Raw genomic sequence first — 20611 nt, 5'->3', positions numbered from 1 at the left:
GGATGAGTTCTACCTTGAAGAACTTCAGGAAAGGTTTCAGACAGGACATAGTTTATCTTAGATCTAAAATAAAGTCAGATTGGCCAGACAGACAAGTAGAAGGAGGACATGCCAGATGGAGGACATGACAGAAACTAAGAGTGGGAGACACTGCTCAGCACATATGGGGACTTGTAAATTCTTATGAGGTGGGAGGAGTGGCAAAGTAGAGATGAAACTTGAGAGAGAGGCAGAAGTCAGGTAAAGTATCCCAGTTAAGTTTTGTATCTGTATCCCAGTTAAGTTTTATAAAAGCCACATTACAGCAGAAAATAGCTCTGAAGAGACCCAACATATTCCTTATCATCTACAATCCAAATGTACCTCCATTCATGCCAAAAAAAATGGGATGTGGGAAGGGAGAATAATATCTAAGTCCTTTCAGCCTTGATAACTGGCCTAGATGGCTTTGCAGCTGCATTTTTCAAAAATACTCATTCACACATAAGATAGAATAAGATTCAGCACACACTGCTGAATAAGGTGCATATGTTGCACCATTTCTGTTTACCAGCGTTCCCTAAAGTCCAGCTAAAATACAGTAAATTGGATACTCAAAGAAATTGGTGACTTGCCATTATATCCAAGTAATGAAAGCATCTGGTACCGAAATGACAATGGGCAGTTTTTCTTATAACTTGTCTTTATTCAGTTATAGATACAGAAAATTGTATCGCTCTGAAAGTTCAATGTTAAGTGATTATTTTAATGGCCTTTCAATTACTAGGTATTTTTACAGATTTTTTTTAAAGTCGTATTTCTCACTGGGATGCCAATTCAAGCCTTCTGAGAAATGTCTCCCTCAGAATGCTTCAAAGTCAACTTTCTAATTACAAGATTTAATATAGCCTTAATTTATTTGCCAAAGTGCCAACAATATTTTTTAATCTCAAATACTCACCAAAAACTAACATTTCCAAACAATTATGTTTTGTCACAGTAAAGAACAGCATCATACAGAGACAAAATAGCACTGTTCTGCTTTTCCTCTAAAGAGCTGTATTTTTCAGAGGATACAGTTTTTGTCAGTATAAGTGATTACTTTTAGAGTAAGTACCTGACATGTAATCAATAGTTCTTCTTACTGGCTTTTTGGATATTCTACATACTCAAACATTCATTCTGAGCATGGGTTTTGCTGCACTCCTCAAGGTAAGACAGATTAAAAGGTTCATATATGTTTCTCTCAACAGAAGATAAAAAATTAAAACAATGGCTCTCTTTATTTGGAAAGTAATTCCCTTTCCTCCAGGAATTGTTAATTGCATTTCCGCTGCCTTTGTGGCTATCTTTGAGTCACAAATCACTTGGGATGGTTTATATGAAGAAAATATGCCATTTTAAAAACTATAACATATATTCCACTTATTCATTTCCTTTTAAAGAAGAAGAAAAGTGTAGGTTTATTTAATCTTTTTTAAAAAAACTAAAAGAAGTGTAAAAATCCTGAAATACCCACCAACATTAATCATCTGAAGTATCTCGATAAATTTTTATTCCTCGTTTCTTTTCTCGTTGTGGTCTAAAACAAAGAGTTCCTTTCTCCAAGGAAAACTTTAAAAGATAGAGCCAATTCTCCTTTGTCTAAGATAATTTGTATGTCATTTTAGATAAGAGACACGCCAAAATATAACCCTGCACTACCATCAACTGTAGTATTATGTATGAAGCTGAATTAAGTTTTCCTCAGTACTCAGTCCTAGTAAGCTATGTAATAAATAAGGAAATATATCATTTTCTAACTATTTTAAGTCAATGCATCATACAAAATTGCGGATATACACGAATGAGCCATTATTGATTATCTACAAGAGGTATTTATCTGCAATTCTGAAAAGAAGTATTATATATATATTAACATTGATGACATGGCCGGGCACAGTGGCTCAAGCCTGTAATCCCAGCACTTTGGGAGGCCGAGATGGGCGGATCACGAAGTCAGGAGATCGAGACCATCCTGGCTAACATGGTGAAACCCTGTCTCTACTAAAAAAATACAAAAAACTAGCCGGGCGAGGTGGCGGGCGCCTGTAGTCCCAGCTACTCGGGAGGCTGAGGCAGGAGAATGGCGTAAACCCAGGAGGCGGAGCTTGCAGTGAGCTGAGATCCAGCCACTGCCCTCCAGCCTGGGCGACAGAGCAAGACTCCGTCTCAAAAAAAAAAAAAAAATTAACATTGATGACTAAATTCCACAATACACTTAATATAAAACTGTATATAACCATTTTGGAAGCTCATTAAATGCAGTCAGAGATTTCTGATATGAAAAGTACAGCTAATAAGGCTAACAGCTTATCTATCAGTAACCACCCTAGAAAGGAAATTTTCTTTAGGGTGCGATTCCAGTTGCTTTTCCAGTAACCATAATGAGTTTATCCTTACCCAGTCACACTACCTTGATAGGTGATGCATAATTCTTACTACTACAAATTTATGAAACATACTTTCCACAATGGTATGATTAAACTGTCTTTATAAGCCAAATTAGAAATTTTATACAACAGCTGACACGGAGTTGCTATATCATATGTGACTTATCAGACAATTTGATTTCCAAAAAGTCAGCAATTTTGCCATCTTTACCCTTATTCTATTTAATTCTAATGGTAAAAAGCATAAAACATCAACAGCTAAGACCCACTGCCTCCTTCCTGTATGCAAGGTGCTGTTGGGTAGGCATGTAACATTGATTAGTTCATCTGATCCTCCCAACAATCCTATGATATAGGGAACATTATAATTCTTATTTTACAGATAAGAAAATTGAGGCAGACAGAGGTAGAATAACTTGTCCAAGGTCATACTGCTAGTAAATGATAAAGATGAGATTGAAGTGTATATACTCTGTTTCCAGACCTTGATTGTAATCATTGTGTCTCCCTGTAAACTGATGTTCCAGAAATTTATACAACTCTGACAAAAACAGAAATCATTAGGAATGACATAAGTAAGGAATCTTCAGCCTTAAATGGCCAGAATATACTCCACTGTATATTTGTGGAAGAAAAAATAACCAAGTTAAAGAACATGTACAACAGACTAGAGCCTTATTCATTTTACTGTGCCTACATGGTAAAGTACGAGAATTTTGTTAACATTTCCCTTTCTAACATTAGAATGGCTCAACTGAAACCTTTTTCCATGTTTTTCATATGTACATGTTTTTCAAGAATATATTAGACACATAAGCAAAAGGCTATTACATAGTTTGATTTAATGTCTTTATTGATTGCTTACCATGTACTGTAATACAAATTGGATATATAAATATGGTTAAAACATGAACGTTAAACACCATCAATTCACAAATGAGATATATATATATATATTCAATAAAAAGTAATAACAATGTGATAAAACGCAATGAAGGAAGTATTTGCAAAGTGGAAGGGTGGCACATTGAGCTAGAATGGTCTGCACTGCAACAGAGGAAGCAGAGAGAAAAGTAAGGCTTCCTGAGGAGGTAACATCCTCAGCTAGCACGTAACTGATGAGACAGATAAATGAGTGGTAAAGATCATTGGAGCAGAGATCTTGGACAGAGAAAATAGCACATGTAAAGGCACAAATGTATGATCAGCATGGCACAGCCAGTTGAGAGAGTTCAGGTAGGCGGTATGGCTGCAACATAAAATTCAAGACAAGCAGTGAAAAGAGATGAGCTGGACTAATGACTAAATCATTAAACTCCTTTGGAAGTACTCAGACTCATGATGAGGATCCACTAAAGGGACAAGAAGGCTAACAAGCCTACTGTATTCATTCCCGAGTTGTGGTTTCATCTTCAAAAACAGATATTCAATAACAGTATTTCCCTAATTTTCAAAGAGTACCATCTCCCATCCCTGTCTGTAAAGGAAAGTTATAACAACAACAAAAAAGTATTCTAATTTCTAACTATCAGACTGTACTGAGTCCACAAATTACATAGCATAATAGTGCAGTAGACCTTGGGATCAATAGAATTAGTTTACTTTTAATTTCTTAGCAGCAAGAAATTAATGAAACATTATAATAACATTTAATTTTAACTGAAGCAACCTCTAATTATTATAGTTTAGTTCTGGATAAAACAGTTAAATATAAACTATCATAAACAACTCTGAGGAGCAGGAAATCTACTACTTTGACTTCAAACTCTAATCTATTCCCATTTAAAGGCAATTGAGAGTCTATACTGGGAACTAACATAAAGTAGTAATGATACCTATCATTTACACAGTGCTATACATTTTCAAATTCCTTTATATTTATTATTTTATTCTTCTCATAAGTTTATTATGGAAGTATCATTTCTTCCATGCAATCAAAATTGCAGAGAAAATTCATGCACAGCATGACAGGGCGGTTTTTCTTGCTGAACAGACAAATTATCTAAGACCAAGCAACATGAAATAATAGCCCATGTCCTATTCTGGGAGATACATGCAAGACACTATATGACACTCAGCTCTGAGGTAGTCCAGTAACAGTTACATCAAGGTTTATTTTACATAGGCCTTAATGTGGCTCCTTAGCCAATGCTAATCCTAAAACAGACTTTAAAAAACCATACATCTAGAGCAGCACTGGTGATACATGGTGAGCGAGGTGGGTAAACCTCATTTTACTATCTGAAATGCTAGCTTAACACATGTCAGAGAGAAAAAACTTTATACGGGGCAGATTTAACTTATTACAAAAGAGAAACCTCAATGACAATGTAGATACAGGTATAGATGTAGGTTTGAGATTGATACTGGAAGGGTAAAGGCATAAAACTAAAGGCTGAAGTTAAGTTTTCATTCCTACATGAGATCAAGTAAGATTCCACTGTTAAACCACAGTTCAAGATGTCCAACAAATGCCTGAAAATTCTTAGAACCAGTAAAAGTTATTTCTATTCTATGCATCCAGTTTATTTTCAATCTTACTGGATTTTAAATTTTAAATGTTTTCTGAAACAAGGGAGGATTTAAATTAGCTAACTAAACAAATAGGAAACAAAAAACGAAAAAAGAAAACCATACCTTTATATCGAAATTACAATCAAGTCTTCTAATTAACACGATGAAAGTGCCAGATGAATTGTCTTTTACTGGTGGAGGCACTATGGGTTCACAGGCATTCTCTGGTTTTGAGTTAATCAAAAAACCCTGAAAAAGAGTTGGTAAAAATTATCTCTCTCTTTCAGTCAATAAATCAATCAACCTACTTCTACAAATATCTTTTCAATTTGTCATGTTTTGCATTATGCTAGATGTATTATTGGGCATCCACAATTGCTCACAATCACAGAACTTCTAAAGCAGCATTTGCTTTCATAAAGCATTTAGTTTTCTAAAATAAGTTCTATCTTTTGTATTGAAGTTAAAAAATAATAATGATAAGCAAACGCATACATAAGCCAATCACCCCAAAGACAACCACTGGTATATTTTCTAACAATATTTGACATTTTCAAACCAAGCAAATATGTCTTAAAAATTAACTTTCTTTCATGTTAGCAGACAATGAAATGCACATAATAAATACATTTCTAGAAATTTATTCTGCAGAAATGCTAGCCTGAGTATGTAAGGTGTATGTGGAAAGACAGTTATTGGTACATTATTATTATTATTATTATTATTATTATTATTAGAGACAGAGTCTCGCTCTGTCGCCCAGGCTAGAGTGCAGTGGCGCGATCTCGACTCACTGCAAGCTCCGCCTCCCGGATTCACGCCATTCTCCTGCTTCAGTCTCCAGAGTAGCTGGGACTACAGGCGCCCGCCACTACACCCGGCTAATTTTTTTGTATTTTTAGTAGAGATGGGGTTTCACTGTGTTAGCCAGGATGGTCTTGATCTCCTGACCTTGTGATCCACCCTCTGCCTCCCAAAGTGCTGGGATTACAGGCGTGAGCCACCGCGCCTGGCCTCGTACATTATTTTTAATAGCAAAAACTGGAAATCACGCATATCCAAAAGACAGCTATTTAAACAATTATAGTATATTTATACAATAGGTAAATAATGCAGCCATTTAAAAATATGAGGAAGACCTGTACACACTAAACTGAAAAGATGTTCACAAGATAACCATGAATTTAAAAAGTAAACAGCAAGTTGCTTTCAGGAATGCAGGATGGTTTGACATAAGAAAATGTAGTAACAGGCCGGTCGCGGTGACTCACATTTGTAATCCCAGCACTTTGGGAGGCCGAGGCAGATGGATCACCTGAAGTCAGGAGTTCAAGACCAGCCTGGCCAACATGGCAAAACCCCATCTCTACTAAAAATACAAAAATTAGCCAAGCATGGTGGCACATGCCTGTAGTCCCAGCTACTTGGGAGGCTGAGGCAGGAGAATGGCTTGAACCCAGGAGACGGAGGCTGCAGTGAGTCAAGATTGTGCCACTGCACTCCAGCCTAGGTAACAGAGCAAAACTCCATCTTGGAAAAAAAAAAAAACAAAAACAAAAACCTGGTAACAGATTAAAACAGAAAAATCAAATGACTATCTTAACATATGTAAAAAGTGAATAAACACATAAAAAGATGATCAAATTCATTGATTTCATTTATAAAGGAAGGAGGCAATTAAAGCTATGAGACAATGCCTTAACCACAGTTCTGTATGGTGCCTGAACTGGTCACACCAATCATCTATTCCACAGGATTTGGCAATTTCTCCTCCCTGAAATTATATCGCTCAGCTTGTGATATGGAAAATGTCTGTACATATCTTGGGTATAAAATCTATCACTCTTTCATTTGCTCATATAATAGCTCCTCTTCTTAATCCCATAAAGCACTTGGTTTTTGTTTTGCAAGGAAGTACAACTGTGGTCATCCTTCCAATGATGAATATTTGCTTTATTCTTGTTAAATGTGCACCCTGCTCTCAGTGCCTTGCTGCAAACACTTTTTGCTTCAATGCCAAATAACATAGTGTAGGAAATCTTTTTCAACACTGTTATTATAGCAATTAAACGCAAGCCATATAGGTTGACTTCCAGTTCCAAAATGGTGATGCAGAAGCAAGCTGGTTTGACTCCCCTACACAGAAAAAGGAAAACAAATATACAGCAATGAGATTATGGCCAGAAATAAGCCAGAACTCAAATATAAGGAGAGATCATTCCCAGGGCCACAGAGAAGTAAAAAAATCTCCCAGTAGACAGAGAATTAGACTTGCACATCCACGATGCCCCTCCCCCCATTTTGCCCAGCACCAACTGCAAGGAAAATTTCCCCTCAACTCACTGTTTCAACTTACTGTAAAAGTAAGACCAAGGTGGAACCAAATTGCCCACTATCTTGGGTTCCCTAGGAGGAGATGTGTCCCTTCCTTAACCCACAGAAAGCATCACAAGTACCTGAAGGGAGAAATATCCATGAGGTAGATAGAGACTAAGAGGAGAAGCAGGACTACAATCCCTAGCCCTAGAAAGTAGAGCCCTCCTTTGTAACTCTACCAAAAGAGATGCCAAATCACAGTAGCTATTCAGTAGCACCATACAGTAGGTTTGTCCCACAGGTCCACTGGGCATAAACCTCCACAGCCAGCCTTCCCACACTGTCAAGATATCCCCATTGGGACCTGCCCCTTTGGGAAGGGCAGCACTTTGATAATTTACTACAGCCAAGGTGAACCTAAGCTTAAGGCATCACCTAAAGCCAAAAAGGAGGCAGTAACGTAGCAGTAAATAACCTCTAACCAAACACATCCAATAGAAACCAAAACAAGCCAGACAGAGAAGAATGGAATAAATAACTAATCTTTCAATGCAAAGACACAGATATACATCCACAAGAAACAACAGCAAGCAGGGAACCATGATCCCCAAATGGACAAAGCAAGAAACCAATAAGCAACCCTAACAAGATGGCAATATGTGAACTTTTTAAGCAAGAATTCAAAATAGCAGTTTTAAGGAAACTCAGTGATCTCCAAGATAACACAGAAAAGAAATTCAGAAATTTATCAGAAAATTTTAATCAAAAAAATTGAAATAATTCTGTCTAAACCAAACAAATTTTGGAACTGAGAAGTATATCTGCTGACCTGAAAAATTCATTAGAGGCACTCAACATCAGAATGGATCAAGGAGAAGAAAGAATCAGCAAAGTCAAAGACAGCCTATTTTTAAATACACAGAAGAGAAAAAAGAAAAGAGTGAAAAGCAATAAAGATCTCCTACAAGATAAAGAAAATTACCTCAAAAGACCAACTCTAAGAATTACAGGTGTTCAAGAGGGAGCTGAGCAAAAGCAAAGTATAGAAAGCTTATTCAAAAAATAATAATAAAAAACTTTACAAAACTTGAGAAAGATATAAATAACCAGCAACAGGAAGGTGAGAGAACAAACAAATTTGACCCAAATAAGACTACCCCAAGACATACACTAATTAAACTCTCAAAGGTCAAGGACACAGAGAGGATCCTAAATGCAGCAAGAAAAAAAAAGAAAATAACATGCAAAGGAGTTCCAATTCATGTGGCAACAGACTTTTCATTGAAAAACAATACAAGCCAGGAGGGAGTGGAATAACTAGAGAAACAGAGAAACAGAGAAAGAAAGGAAAGGACAGAAAGGGAAAGGAGAGGGAAGGAGAAAGGAGGGGAGGAAAGGGGAGGGGAGGAGAGGAGCAGAGAAGATCGTAATGAAGAGGAGCAAAAAGCAAAAAGTGAAGGGGGGGGGAGGAAGGAAGGGAGGAAGAAAGGAAACCTATCATCGAAGAATAACTAAATCCAGTAAAGTTATCCTTCAAACATAAGAAACAAAGTTTTTCCCAGATAAAGAAAAGCTGAGAGAGTTTACCACCACCAGGCCTGTCTTACAAGAAATGCTAAGGAAAATTATTCAATCTGAAAGAAAAAAGACTAATGTGCTAAAATAATTAGAAAAAAAAATAGTTGAAGGTCTAAAACCCACTGGTAAAATTAAGTACATAGACAAACCCAGAATACTCATACCATAATTGTGGTGTGCAATCCACTCATAACTCTAGTTATGTCCAGAAGACAAATCTATTTAAAACAGTTATTTAAAAGAAAGAAAAACAAACAAAAAAAATTACAGCTACAGCAACATAGTAAGAGATAGGTAATATAAAAATATGTGAACTGAGACAACTAAAAGCCAAAATGTGAGGGACAGAGTTAAAGTGGAGAATTTTTTTTTTCATTCTCATTTGTTTCTATTCTTTCCTATGTGACTTAAAATGTCATGCTTTAAATAACTTGTTATAAGACGGGTTTGTAAGCCTTATAGTACTGACAACGTAAAAACCTGTAACGGATTCTCTAAAAATAAAAAGCAATTAATTAAAAAGCACTATCAGAGAAAATCATTTAACCACAAAGGAAGATAGTAAGAAAGGAAGAGAAAAATTACAATACAAAACACAATCAACAAAATGGAAGTAAAAGTCTTAACTCATCAATAACACTAAATGTAAACGGAATCCATTCTCCAACTAAAAGGCACAAAATGGCTGGATAGACAAAGAAACAAAACCCAATACTAGGCTGCTTACAAAAAAACCACTTCACCTATAAACATATATATAGTCCAAAAGTGAGGGGTGAAAAATGAAATTCCAGTAGTAGTTACACTTATATCAAATAAAACAGACTACAAATCATCAAACAGTGTAAAAAGAGACAAGGAAGATCTATATATATGATACAAGGGTCAATTCTGCAAGATGATATAACAATTATAACTATTTATGCAACCAATATGAGGCAGCCAAGTATATGCAGCAAACATAAACAGATCCAGAGGGAGAGAGAGACTACAATACAATAATAGTAGGGAACTTTAGCACACCACTTTCGGAAATGTACAGATCATCCAGACAGAAAATCAATGAAGAATCAATAACCTAAAGGTCCTGACATTTACAGAACATCTCACCCAACAGTTACAGAAAAGACATTATTTTTATCAGCATATGGAACATTTTCAGAATATACCTTATCTTAGGCCACAGAACAAGTCTGAAAAATTCAAAAAGTAGCAATCATACCACTATCTTTTCTGGCCCCAATAGACTACAATAACAAGAAGAACCTTGGAAACTTCACAAATGTATGGCAAATAAACAAAATGTTCCTGAATAACCAATGGGTGAATAAAGAAATTAAGAAAAGAAATTTAAAATTTCCTGAAACAAATGAAAACAAAACTGCCACATACCAAAATATATGGATACAGCAAAAGCAGTACTAAGAGGGAAGTTTATAGTAATAAACGTGTCAGAGGTGTCTGAACCAGAGCAACTCCATCTTGAATAGGAGCTGGGCAAAAAATGAGACTGAGACCTACTAAGCTGCACTCCCAGATGGTTAAAGCATTCTAAGTCACAGAATGAGATAAGAGGTCAGAACAAGACACAGGTCATAAAGGCCTTGCTGATAAAATAGGTTACAGTAACGAAGTCAGCTAAAATCCACCAAAACCAAGATGGTGACGAGAGTGACCTCTGGTCTTCCTCACTGCTACACTCCCACCAATGCCATGACACTTTACAAATGCCATGGCAACTTCAAGAAGTTACCTATATGGTCTAAAAAGGGGAGGCATAAATAATCCACCCCTTGTTTAGCATATCACCAAGAAATAATCATAAAAATGGGCAACCAGCAGCCCTCCAGGCTGTTCTGTCTATGGAGTAGTCATTCTTCTATTCCTTTACTTTCTTAATAAACTTGCTTTCACTTTGCACTGCAAACTCGTCCTGAATTCTTTCTCGTATGAGATCCAAGGACCCTCTCTTGGGGTCTGGATCAGGATCCCTTTCTTGTAACACCACCAGTGCCATGACAGCTTACAGATGTCATGACAACATCAGGAAATTACCCTATATGGTCTAAAAGGGAAGACAGAAACAATCCCACCCCTTGTTTAGCATATCATCAAGAAATAATCATATAAATGGCCAACCAGGAGCCCTCCGGGCTGCTCTGTCTATGGAGTAGCCATTCTTCTATTCCATCACTTTCCTAATAAACTTGCTTTCACTTTACTCTATGGACTCACCCTGAATTCTTTCTTGCACGAGATCCAAGAACCCTCTCTTGGGGTCTAGATCAGGACCCTTTCCTGTAACAAATGCTTATATCAAAAAAGCATAAAGATTTCAAATAAACCACCTAACAGTGAACCTCAAGGAACTAGAAAAACAACACCAAATGAAACCCAAAATTAGTAGACAGAAAGAAAGATCATCTATTCCAATTTTTCTGTATACAAAAAAATTGGAAGATTGGAAGCAGATTGCTTGAGTTCATTAGCTTGAGACCACCTGGACAACACGGCGAAACCCCATCTCTACAAAAAATACAAAAATTAGCTGGCTGTGGTGGTGTATGCCTGTGTCCCAACTACTTGGGAGGCTAAAGTGGGAGGACTGCTTCAGCCCAGGAGTGGAAGGCTGCAGTGAGCCGAGATCACACCACTGCACTTTGAGCTGAGATCACACCATTGCACTTCATCTTGGGAAATAGAGTGAGATCCTCTCTCTCAAAAAAACCAAACAGGAGGGTATAGAGCTGATCAATGAATAAGACAGCTTTTGAGGCTATATCTTAAATGTTCCTGCTTTTACTATTAATGTTGATGTTATTACAACAAACATAATGTCTGTTATATATATATATATATATAAAAATATCTAGAAAGAAGTTTCATGAATGTGTTGAAAGGGTTAGCTCCTTTGTACAGGCTCCAGTCTACTGTAACCATTGACAAGTACCACTTCTGCAGACAGCCAGAAAAAACACTTTTATCTTATGGAGATGCTTGTTTTTATTTATTTTATTTCTTAGATCACATAAGTTAAGGAGAAATATACTCCAAATGCCTAGTTTTTCTTCTCTTGGTTTTGGAATTTTGGTTGTTCCATCTAAATACAATATATCTTATTAAACATCCACTATACCTTTCTTTATATCATCAGAATAACCTGATTGCAAATAAAATTTCATTTACATATAAATTAATAAATATCTTCTTCCAAAGTTTACTACTTCAAATTAATCTGCAGACATAAAGAGTTTGCTAATGACCTTGCCATTAAAAGAAAAAAGGAGGGAGGATGGCAACAAATCAGTGTCCAGAATAAAGCTAGGAAATAAGATCAATAATTTCTTTTTTATTTGAATTGATATGGAGAGATTTAAGCAAAGGGAAATCATAAAAGATGCAGCTGACATTCTTTTTGTCTTTATCAAATTTAGTTCTTAATAACAATAGCATAACTGCAAACATTTAATGACTGTAACCTTCAGTTTTATTTTACTTAACACAGTACCGATTTATTAGGATTTTGATTTTATGATATTCCAGCTCTACAAAGAAAAGATCATCTGGTGTGCGCCTCTCATTTGGTACACACAGATACTGTGTGTTCACTCAATGGATATAATACCTTGACATTTCAGAAAACAAAATGAATGTGCGCTCTGGAGGACAATGCCTTTTAATTAATACGTTACTGTCTTTGTGCGTTTGCATTGCTATAAAGGAATACCTGAGGCTGGGTAATTTGTAAAGAGGTTTATTTGGCTCATAGTTCTGCAGGCTATACAAGAAAACACACACACACACACACACACACACACACACACACAAAAGGCATGGCACCAGCATCTGTTTCTGATGGCCTGCTTCCACTCATGCAAGGTGGAAGGTGAAGGGGAGCCTGTGTGAGAAGAGATCACATGATGAGAGAGGAGAAGAGAAGTGCCAGACTCTCGAACAACTAGCTCGCACAGGAACTAAGAGTAAGAATTCATTCACTACGGCAGAAGTCACCAAGCCATTCATGAGGGATCCACTTCCCTGACCCAAACATCCTCCCATTGGGCCTTACCTCTAACACTAGGGATCAGATTTCAACATAAGGATCAAATATCCAAACAATGGTAGTTACATTCACACTAATACTACAACCACATCATCATTCTAAAAAAAAAAATTCCAATCAAACATTACCATTCTAGCTACATGCAACAAAATAGTTTTTCTAAAAACAAGAATTCTAAGTGGATTGTGCTTACACTAGCAATGCATGTCCTCTACAATTGCCACATAATCAGTACAACCCAGTAAAGGAGATTTATGCATAATTCATATTCTATAGTATTTGACAAATCCTGTAAAAACATAAAGAGGTTAAATGTAATAACTACAGAATTCTTAACAAAATCTTTGATAGCAAGAGTTCAGAAACAAATAGAAAAAGTCCAAACAGGCATCAGAAAAATTCTCCTTTAGTATTATAAACAAACATAGGCCGAGTGCGGTGACTCACACCTGTAATTCCAGTACTTTGGGAGGCCAAGGCAGGCAGATCACCTGAGGTCAGGAGTTCGAGACCAGCCTAGCCAATATGGTGAAACTCTGTCTCTACTAAAAATACAAAAATTAGCCAGGTGTGGTGGCGCATGCCTGTAATCCCAGCTACGCAGGAAGCTGAGGCACAACAATTGCTTGAACCCAGGAGGTGTAGGTTGCAGTGAGTTAAGATTGCACCATTGCACTCTAGCCTAGGTGACAAAGCGAGGCTCCATCTTAAAAAAAAAGAATCAAGACTAAGAGGAATTCTTTGGTAATGAGACAAAAAACATGCTGTTTTCCAAAACATAACAAACACAACCACAACAAAGACCCTCACTCATTCATCACTTACCACAGCACTTGCCATTTGCAATTTGTCATTATAATTCAGTTTATAGTTGAACACAACCTGGTTAATTAAAGTTGATACAATTTGCTTATCAATCTGATTAAAGGGATCATGATGATGGAAATGGTCAGATCCTAACTAGAGGAATTATTTCAGTACTCAGAATTGAAAGAGAATGGCAACTGGCAAGAAGGGATAGTGCAGGCAAACAAAAGTAGGGAGAACAATTATAATACCTTAATAAAGGTACTGCTATTGCCATTAGTTATTCTGTTAATTTCAAAGGTGATGATTACTCATTCATTTGTTTCATGAAACAGGGAATATATCAAATGTAAAATATAATGAATTATTTTATTACTTATCACTTACAGAAGAAGGGAGATATTACTGAATTCATCAAAGTGGCTGGACAAGGCCGGGCGCGGTGGCTCAAGCCTGTAATCCCAGCACTTTGGGAGGCCGAGACGGGCGGATCACGAGGTCAGGAGATCGAGACCATCCTGGCTAACATGGTGAAACCCCGTCTCTACTAAAAAATACAAAAAACTAGCCGGGCGCGGTAGCGGGCGCCTGTAGTCCCAGCTACTCGGGAGGCTGAGGCAGGAGAATGGCGCAAACCAGGGAGGCGGAGCTTGCAGTGAGCTGAGATCCGGCCACTGCACTCCGGTCTGGGGGACGGAGCGAGACTCCGCCTCAAAAAAAAAAAAAAAAGTGGCTGGACATTCTTTTATACCAGCAGTATATAAAAATACCTGGTTTCATATCCTTGTCAGTTGTGGATATTGTTAGACTCGTATTTTTACTAATTTGATAAGTGTGAATTGGCATCTAGATATAATGTATACAAGCAGATATATTTAAAAGATGTTCACTAAAAAAGAAAGTAAAAAACTAGCATCTACCAGCAAATGAATGAAAAAATAAATTGGGGCATACCCATAAAATGTAGTATGCAACAATTAAAATGAATTAGGAATATGTAATAACAAAAATTTCAAATACAGTATTAGATGAAAAAGCAAGTTTTAAAACCAGAGCAAAGAAAATTTAAATGGAAGCACAACGTTTATAGATGTATATATGGTAGAAAAAAATATATATATGTATGTTTTAGAACATAAATGGGAAAGATATACATAAGTTTCAGGATAACGATCATCTATAAGGAGCGAGGTAAGGGAACAGAATACAGTAGGATAAAAAGGATGTTTCAGTAGTATCTGTAATATTTTATTTCTTCTTTCAAAAATACTAACCTCTAGGTAGCAGATATACAGGATGCTCTGTTATTCTTAAACTCTAGTCTATGCTTGAAGTATTTCAATTTTTAAAAAGTGAAAGCAATCTAAATGTCCAGTGACACAAGGGATTGGTTACATCATGGTGTAATTCAAGTACTATAATAAATTGTATAATTTTGAATGATGATATGAATGTATAGATTTGTATATGGAAAGATATCCATGATATTGGATATGCCATCCAACATATTGCCAATTTTATAAGTTGCAAAATAGCACATATAAGTGCATAAAATGAAGGCGTGAATGTGTCTACACAAGTTCACACAGTTGTACCCAAACGTCTGCCACTATAATCTTTAATTGTAGAATTACGTATGATTTTCATATTCTTCTTTTTAAACTTTATTGATATTTAATATTTTATATATTTATGGGGTGCATGTGATAATTTGTTTCATGCATAAAACATGTAATGATCAAGTCAGGATACTTGAGGAATCTATTACCTTGAGTATTTATCATTTATATGTGTTGAGAATATTTCAAGTTCTCTCTTCTAGTTACTTGAAAATATACTTAATACATTATTGCTAACTATAGTCACCCTACTCTGTTATGGAACATTAGAACTTATACCTTCTATCTAACTGTATGTTTGTATCCACTGACCAACTTCTCTTCTTCTCCCCCTCTCAACCACACCCTTTCCCCACCCTCTGGTATCTATCGATCTACTCTCAATATCCATAAGATCAACTTTTTTAGCTTCTACAAATGAGTGAGAACATTGGGTATTTGTTCTTTCTCTGCCTGTATAATTCCACTTAACATAATAATCTCTAGTTCCATTCATGTTGCGACAAATGACATGATTTCATTCATTTTTACAGTCAAATAGTATTACATTCCATGTACATACTTTTCAAAATTCATCAATATATTCATGGACAGTAGGTTGATTCTACATCTTGGCTATTCTGAATAGTGATATAGTAAACATGCAAGTGCAGGTATCCCTTGGATACACTTCTTTTCCTTTGGATAAATAGCCAGTGGTGGGACTGCTGGATCATATGGTAGTGCTATATTTAGTTCTCCCCCACCCTCTTTTCAGTTTTTTTTTTTTTTGAAATCACCATACCGTTTTCCATAGTAGTTGTACTAATTTACATTCCCACCAACAGTGTATGAGTTCCCTCTTCTCTGAATTCTTGCCAAAATCTGTAATTTTTTTGTCATTTTAATAATAGCCATCCTAATTGGATTAAGATGCTATCTCACTGTGGTTTTTACATTTCCCTGATGATTAGTGATATTAAACATTTTTTTCATATGCCCGTTGGCCATTTGTATGTCTTCCTTTGAGAAATACCTGTTTAGATCATTGGCCCTTTTTAAAATCAGACTGTGTTTTTACTGTTGAGATGTTCAAATTCCTTATATATTCTGGATATTAGTCCCTTGTCAGATGGATAGTTTGCAAATATCTTCTTCCATTCAACAAGTTGTTTCTTCACTCTGTTGATTCTTTTGCTGTGCAAAAGCTTTTTAGTTCAATATAGTCTCATGTGTCTATTTTTCTTTTTGTTGTCTGTGCTTTTGTGATCTTAGCTGTAAAATCTTTGCCTAGATCAATGCCCTGAAGTGTTTTCCATATGTTTTCTTCCAGTAGTTTTATAGTTTTGGGGCTTTAATTCTTTAATCCATCTTGAGTTGACTTTTGTATATGGTCAGAGATAAGGGTTCAGTTTCATTCTTCTGTATATGGATATCCAATTTTCCCAGCATTCTTTATTGAAGAGACTGTCCTGTCCCCAATGTATGTTCTTGGCACCTTTGTCAAAAATCATTTGGCTATAAACATGTGAATTTACTTCTGGATCCTCTACTCTGTAGCGTTGGTCTCTGTGTCTGTTTTTAGATCAATACCATACTGTTTTGGTTTTTATAGCCTTGTTACATACATGTGTGTATGTAATATGTATATATGTGTGTATATATGTACAAATACTATACATACACACACACACACACACAGTTTTTTTAGATGGAGTCTCTCTCTGTTGCCCAGGCTGGGGTGCAGTGGCATGATCTCAGTTCACTGCAACATGCATCTCCCGGGTTCAAGTGATTCTCCTCCCTTAGCCTCCCGAGTAGCTGGGACTACAGGTGCTCACCACCATGCCCAGCTAATTTTTGTATTTTTAGTAGAGACAGAGTTTTACCATGTTGGCCAGGTTGGTCTTGAACTCCTGATCTCAAATGCTCCACCCACCTCAGGCTCCCCAAGTGCTGGGATTACAGGTGTGAGCCACCACACCTGGTTGCCTTGTAATATATTTCGATGTCAGGTAGTGTGATGTCTCCAGTTTTGTTCTTTTTGTTCAGGATTTCTTTGGCTATTTGAGGTCTTTTCTGGTTCCATATAAATTTTAGGATTTTTTTTTTCTATTTCTGTGAAAAATGACATTGATATTTTGATAGAAATTTCATTGAATCTGTAGACTGCTTTGGGCAGTATGGTCGTTTTAATTATACTAATTCTTCTACTCCATGAGCCATATTCTTTTTCATATCTATATCATCTTAATTTTAATGGTGAGCATATATCACCCTTTTAATGAGAAAAATATTTTTTCATGAGCAGAATAAAAAATTAGTCTTTTGCCATATTGAACTGAGAAAGCCAGTAAGAAAATCTAATAAAAACTACTTAGTGAACAAAAAAGATGCCCAGTAATGCAATGAGAAAATGAAGGGAGTATGGTGATTTATGAAATAAAGAACCTGAGTCTCCTTTGACTTCCTCTGTGTGTGTGTGTCTTTACCTCCCCTCTTCTCTAAGTGATAATTTGTCATGACAAAATAATTATTTTCTAAATCAAATGAAATGCTATATTCCTGCTTGATTTAATAAATGAATAAGCAACCATGACTTTTTGAAATTAAGAGGAAAGGGCTTATTTTAGAAGCTCAAAATTCACTACAAAAGTATTCTTTTTATATCATCTAACTATGTGCATTTGAAAATGTCCTTAGACCTTAGAATTATTATTTCATGTATAACCAGATGGTTTTACTCTTTATTTTGACAATGCTATTTCTTTATTTATCCTTTGAAAAAGGAACTCTGACCTTTTAGTTTACAAACTGAGGGTGATACTGTAACGTAAGGGTGAGAAAGTTCAGCACATTGAGCCTTAACCAAGGCTTTCTTCACATCACAAAACCGTGTAAGTGTTCTGAGAGGAAAAATATACTAAGTGGCAGTGAGCTTGTTTCCTGCAAAGGAAGTAGCACAAATAAACCATCCAAACAATCACGTTTCTTTGCAATGTTTGCATTTTCCTTCACCAGGGGAAAAAAACTCTCTTCTAATCTCAAGACTTTATATTAAACGAAATCATTTCCTGTAATAAGAATTTTGAAATTAACTGGTAAATTACTTTCAAAGAACAAGCCTAGTCTGTGGAAAATTAACTGGTGATGATACAGGGCACTAATTTAACGAATAATGATGAGGGGAAATAAATTACATATCATATAAGAAAAACTGCTTATTTGCAACTTTGTTCTGGACAGTAGGAACAGTATAGTCTAGGACAAATCTGCATCCCACTGTCATCTCCTCTGTCTTCTTCCTCTTCAACATAAAGAATATACCCTGACTACCAGGTTACAAAACACAGTATATGTGGTTCATGGTAAATCTAGCTCAAGAGTTGTGTTGCAGAAAATGAGATTTGCCACTGATAATTATACTCAGGTAATCTGACACTTGGCTTACTGATCAAAGCTTCCTTACCAGAGATAAATCTTGTTTTCAATTTTTTAACAATCATTATCTCCTCCACCTATCAAGGCACTTCCTAAAAATATAGAAACAAGAAAACTGGAGAAGCTTGATTCTCCTCAGACTAGCCCTCAACGTGTAACTAAATTATTCCAATTATACTGATAATAAAAAGTATAGCAAGAGACCTTGCTTGCTAGCATTACACATCTACATGTAAAGTCTTGACTATTGTCTTGGTCTATTTTGTGTTTCTATAACAGGACAACTGAGGCAGGTTATTTATAAAGGAAGGAGTTTTATTTAACTCATGGTTGTGCAGGCTGTTTAAGCAGCATGGCACTGGCACCTGCTCAGCTTCTGGTTAGGGATGCATCAAAACATGACAGAGAAGGCCAAAGGAGAAGTGGGCATATGTGAAGAGGGACCAAACCTAAGGGGTGTCCTGGCTTTATAACAACCCACTCTTGAGGGAACTAATCCATTTCGTTAGAACTAATTCCATCTAGCCAGAGAGAGAATGGCATCAAGACGTTTCATGAGGGATCTGCCCCCATGACCCAAACACCTCCCACTAGGCCCCACCTCCCAACACCCCCACACTGGAGATCAAATTTCAACATGTGATTTGGTGGGGATGAAAAAATCATATCCAAACCATAATAACTACTCAATAATGATTCTTTAATACTTGGTTATCCATTTGAAAAAAGTAAAAATAGAGTTGTATGTTACATTATACAATAATAATTATTGGCGTAAGCAGAGTGGGGAAAGGGGTTAGGGGAAAGGTAATCTTTACCAATTTTTTGAGGACATAGGAAAGTATATTTATACTGCTAAGAAACATTATTTATCTTTTCAAAGACAAAACGTGTTTTCCAAAAAAAAAGTTGTATCGTTCTCAATTTTGCCCAAACACATAAATACACTCTTCAAATGAACTGTAAACTAATTACTAATGGTACTCAAAGGTCACAAGGTCTAAAAAGGTTGTATGGAAAAGGTAACTTCCTAAACAGCCAATTAAAATATAAAACTGCAAACACAGGACTTACCTAGATAAAAAAAATAAAATTGGCCGGGCGCGGTGGCTCAAGCCTGTAATCCCAGCACTGTGGGAGGCCGAGACGGGCGGATCACGAGGTCAGGAGATCGAGACCATCCTGGCTAACACGGTGAAACCGTGTCTCTACTAAAAAATACGAAAAACTAGCCAGGTGAGGTGGCGGGCGCCTATAGTCCCAGCTACTCGGGAGGCTGAGGCAGGAGAATGGCGTAAACCCAGGAGGCGGAGCTTGCAGTGAGCTGAGATCTGGCCACTGCACTCCAGCCTGGGCAACAGAGCAAGACTCCGTCTCAAAAAAATAAAAATAAAAAAATAAAAAAATAAAATAAAATCTTCCTTTTAAAACTTCCGTAACACTGATGTGCCATATTTTAATCCATGCAAAGATTCACATTTTTGCATTAAAGCTCAAATAGCTCAAAATTCCTTGGCTTTGTCATTTTCTTATACTTGAATAGTATTTTTTAAAATAGGCTTTAAATACAATTAACCTAACATTGGGGCATATATAAACAGAATGCAAACACAGAATTTCAACTGATATGTTATAATATAAATACCTGATGTCTTATAAATGATTCTGATGGAATCCAGGGATGTTATAAAAGCTACAAAATACAGAACATAAATTAGACCTATAAAAACTATCTCACCTAAACTCTCTGGGCAGAGTTTAAAAGTAAGATACTTCGGGCCGGGCACAGTGGCTCACGCCTGTAATCCCAGCACTTTGGGAGGCCAAGGCAGGTGGATCATAAAGTCAGGAGATTGAGACCATCCTGGCTAACATGGTGAAAC

General features: G+C 36.4%; 1 protein-coding gene across 2 annotated transcripts in view; it reads right to left on the bottom strand.

Annotated features, from left to right (window-relative positions):
- Positions 1 to 20611, bottom strand: part of RNF13 (ring finger protein 13) — a 172228-nt gene that overhangs the window by 105494 nt on the left and 46123 nt on the right. For both annotated transcript variants that reach the window (XM_011958945.1, XM_011958944.1), the window contains one exon: positions 5049 to 5174. In XM_011958945.1, coding sequence (XP_011814335.1) covers positions 5049 to 5174 — 126 coding nt within the window. The remainder of the gene's footprint in view (positions 1 to 5048; positions 5175 to 20611) is intronic.

Source organism: Colobus angolensis, unplaced genomic scaffold, assembly GCF_000951035.1.
Source record: "Colobus angolensis palliatus isolate OR3802 unplaced genomic scaffold, Cang.pa_1.0 Scaffold48, whole genome shotgun sequence".
Taxonomy (NCBI): Eukaryota; Metazoa; Chordata; class Mammalia; order Primates; family Cercopithecidae; genus Colobus; species Colobus angolensis.
Note: the sequence above shows the minus strand (reverse complement) of the source record. Positions and strands in the feature narration are given on the sequence as shown.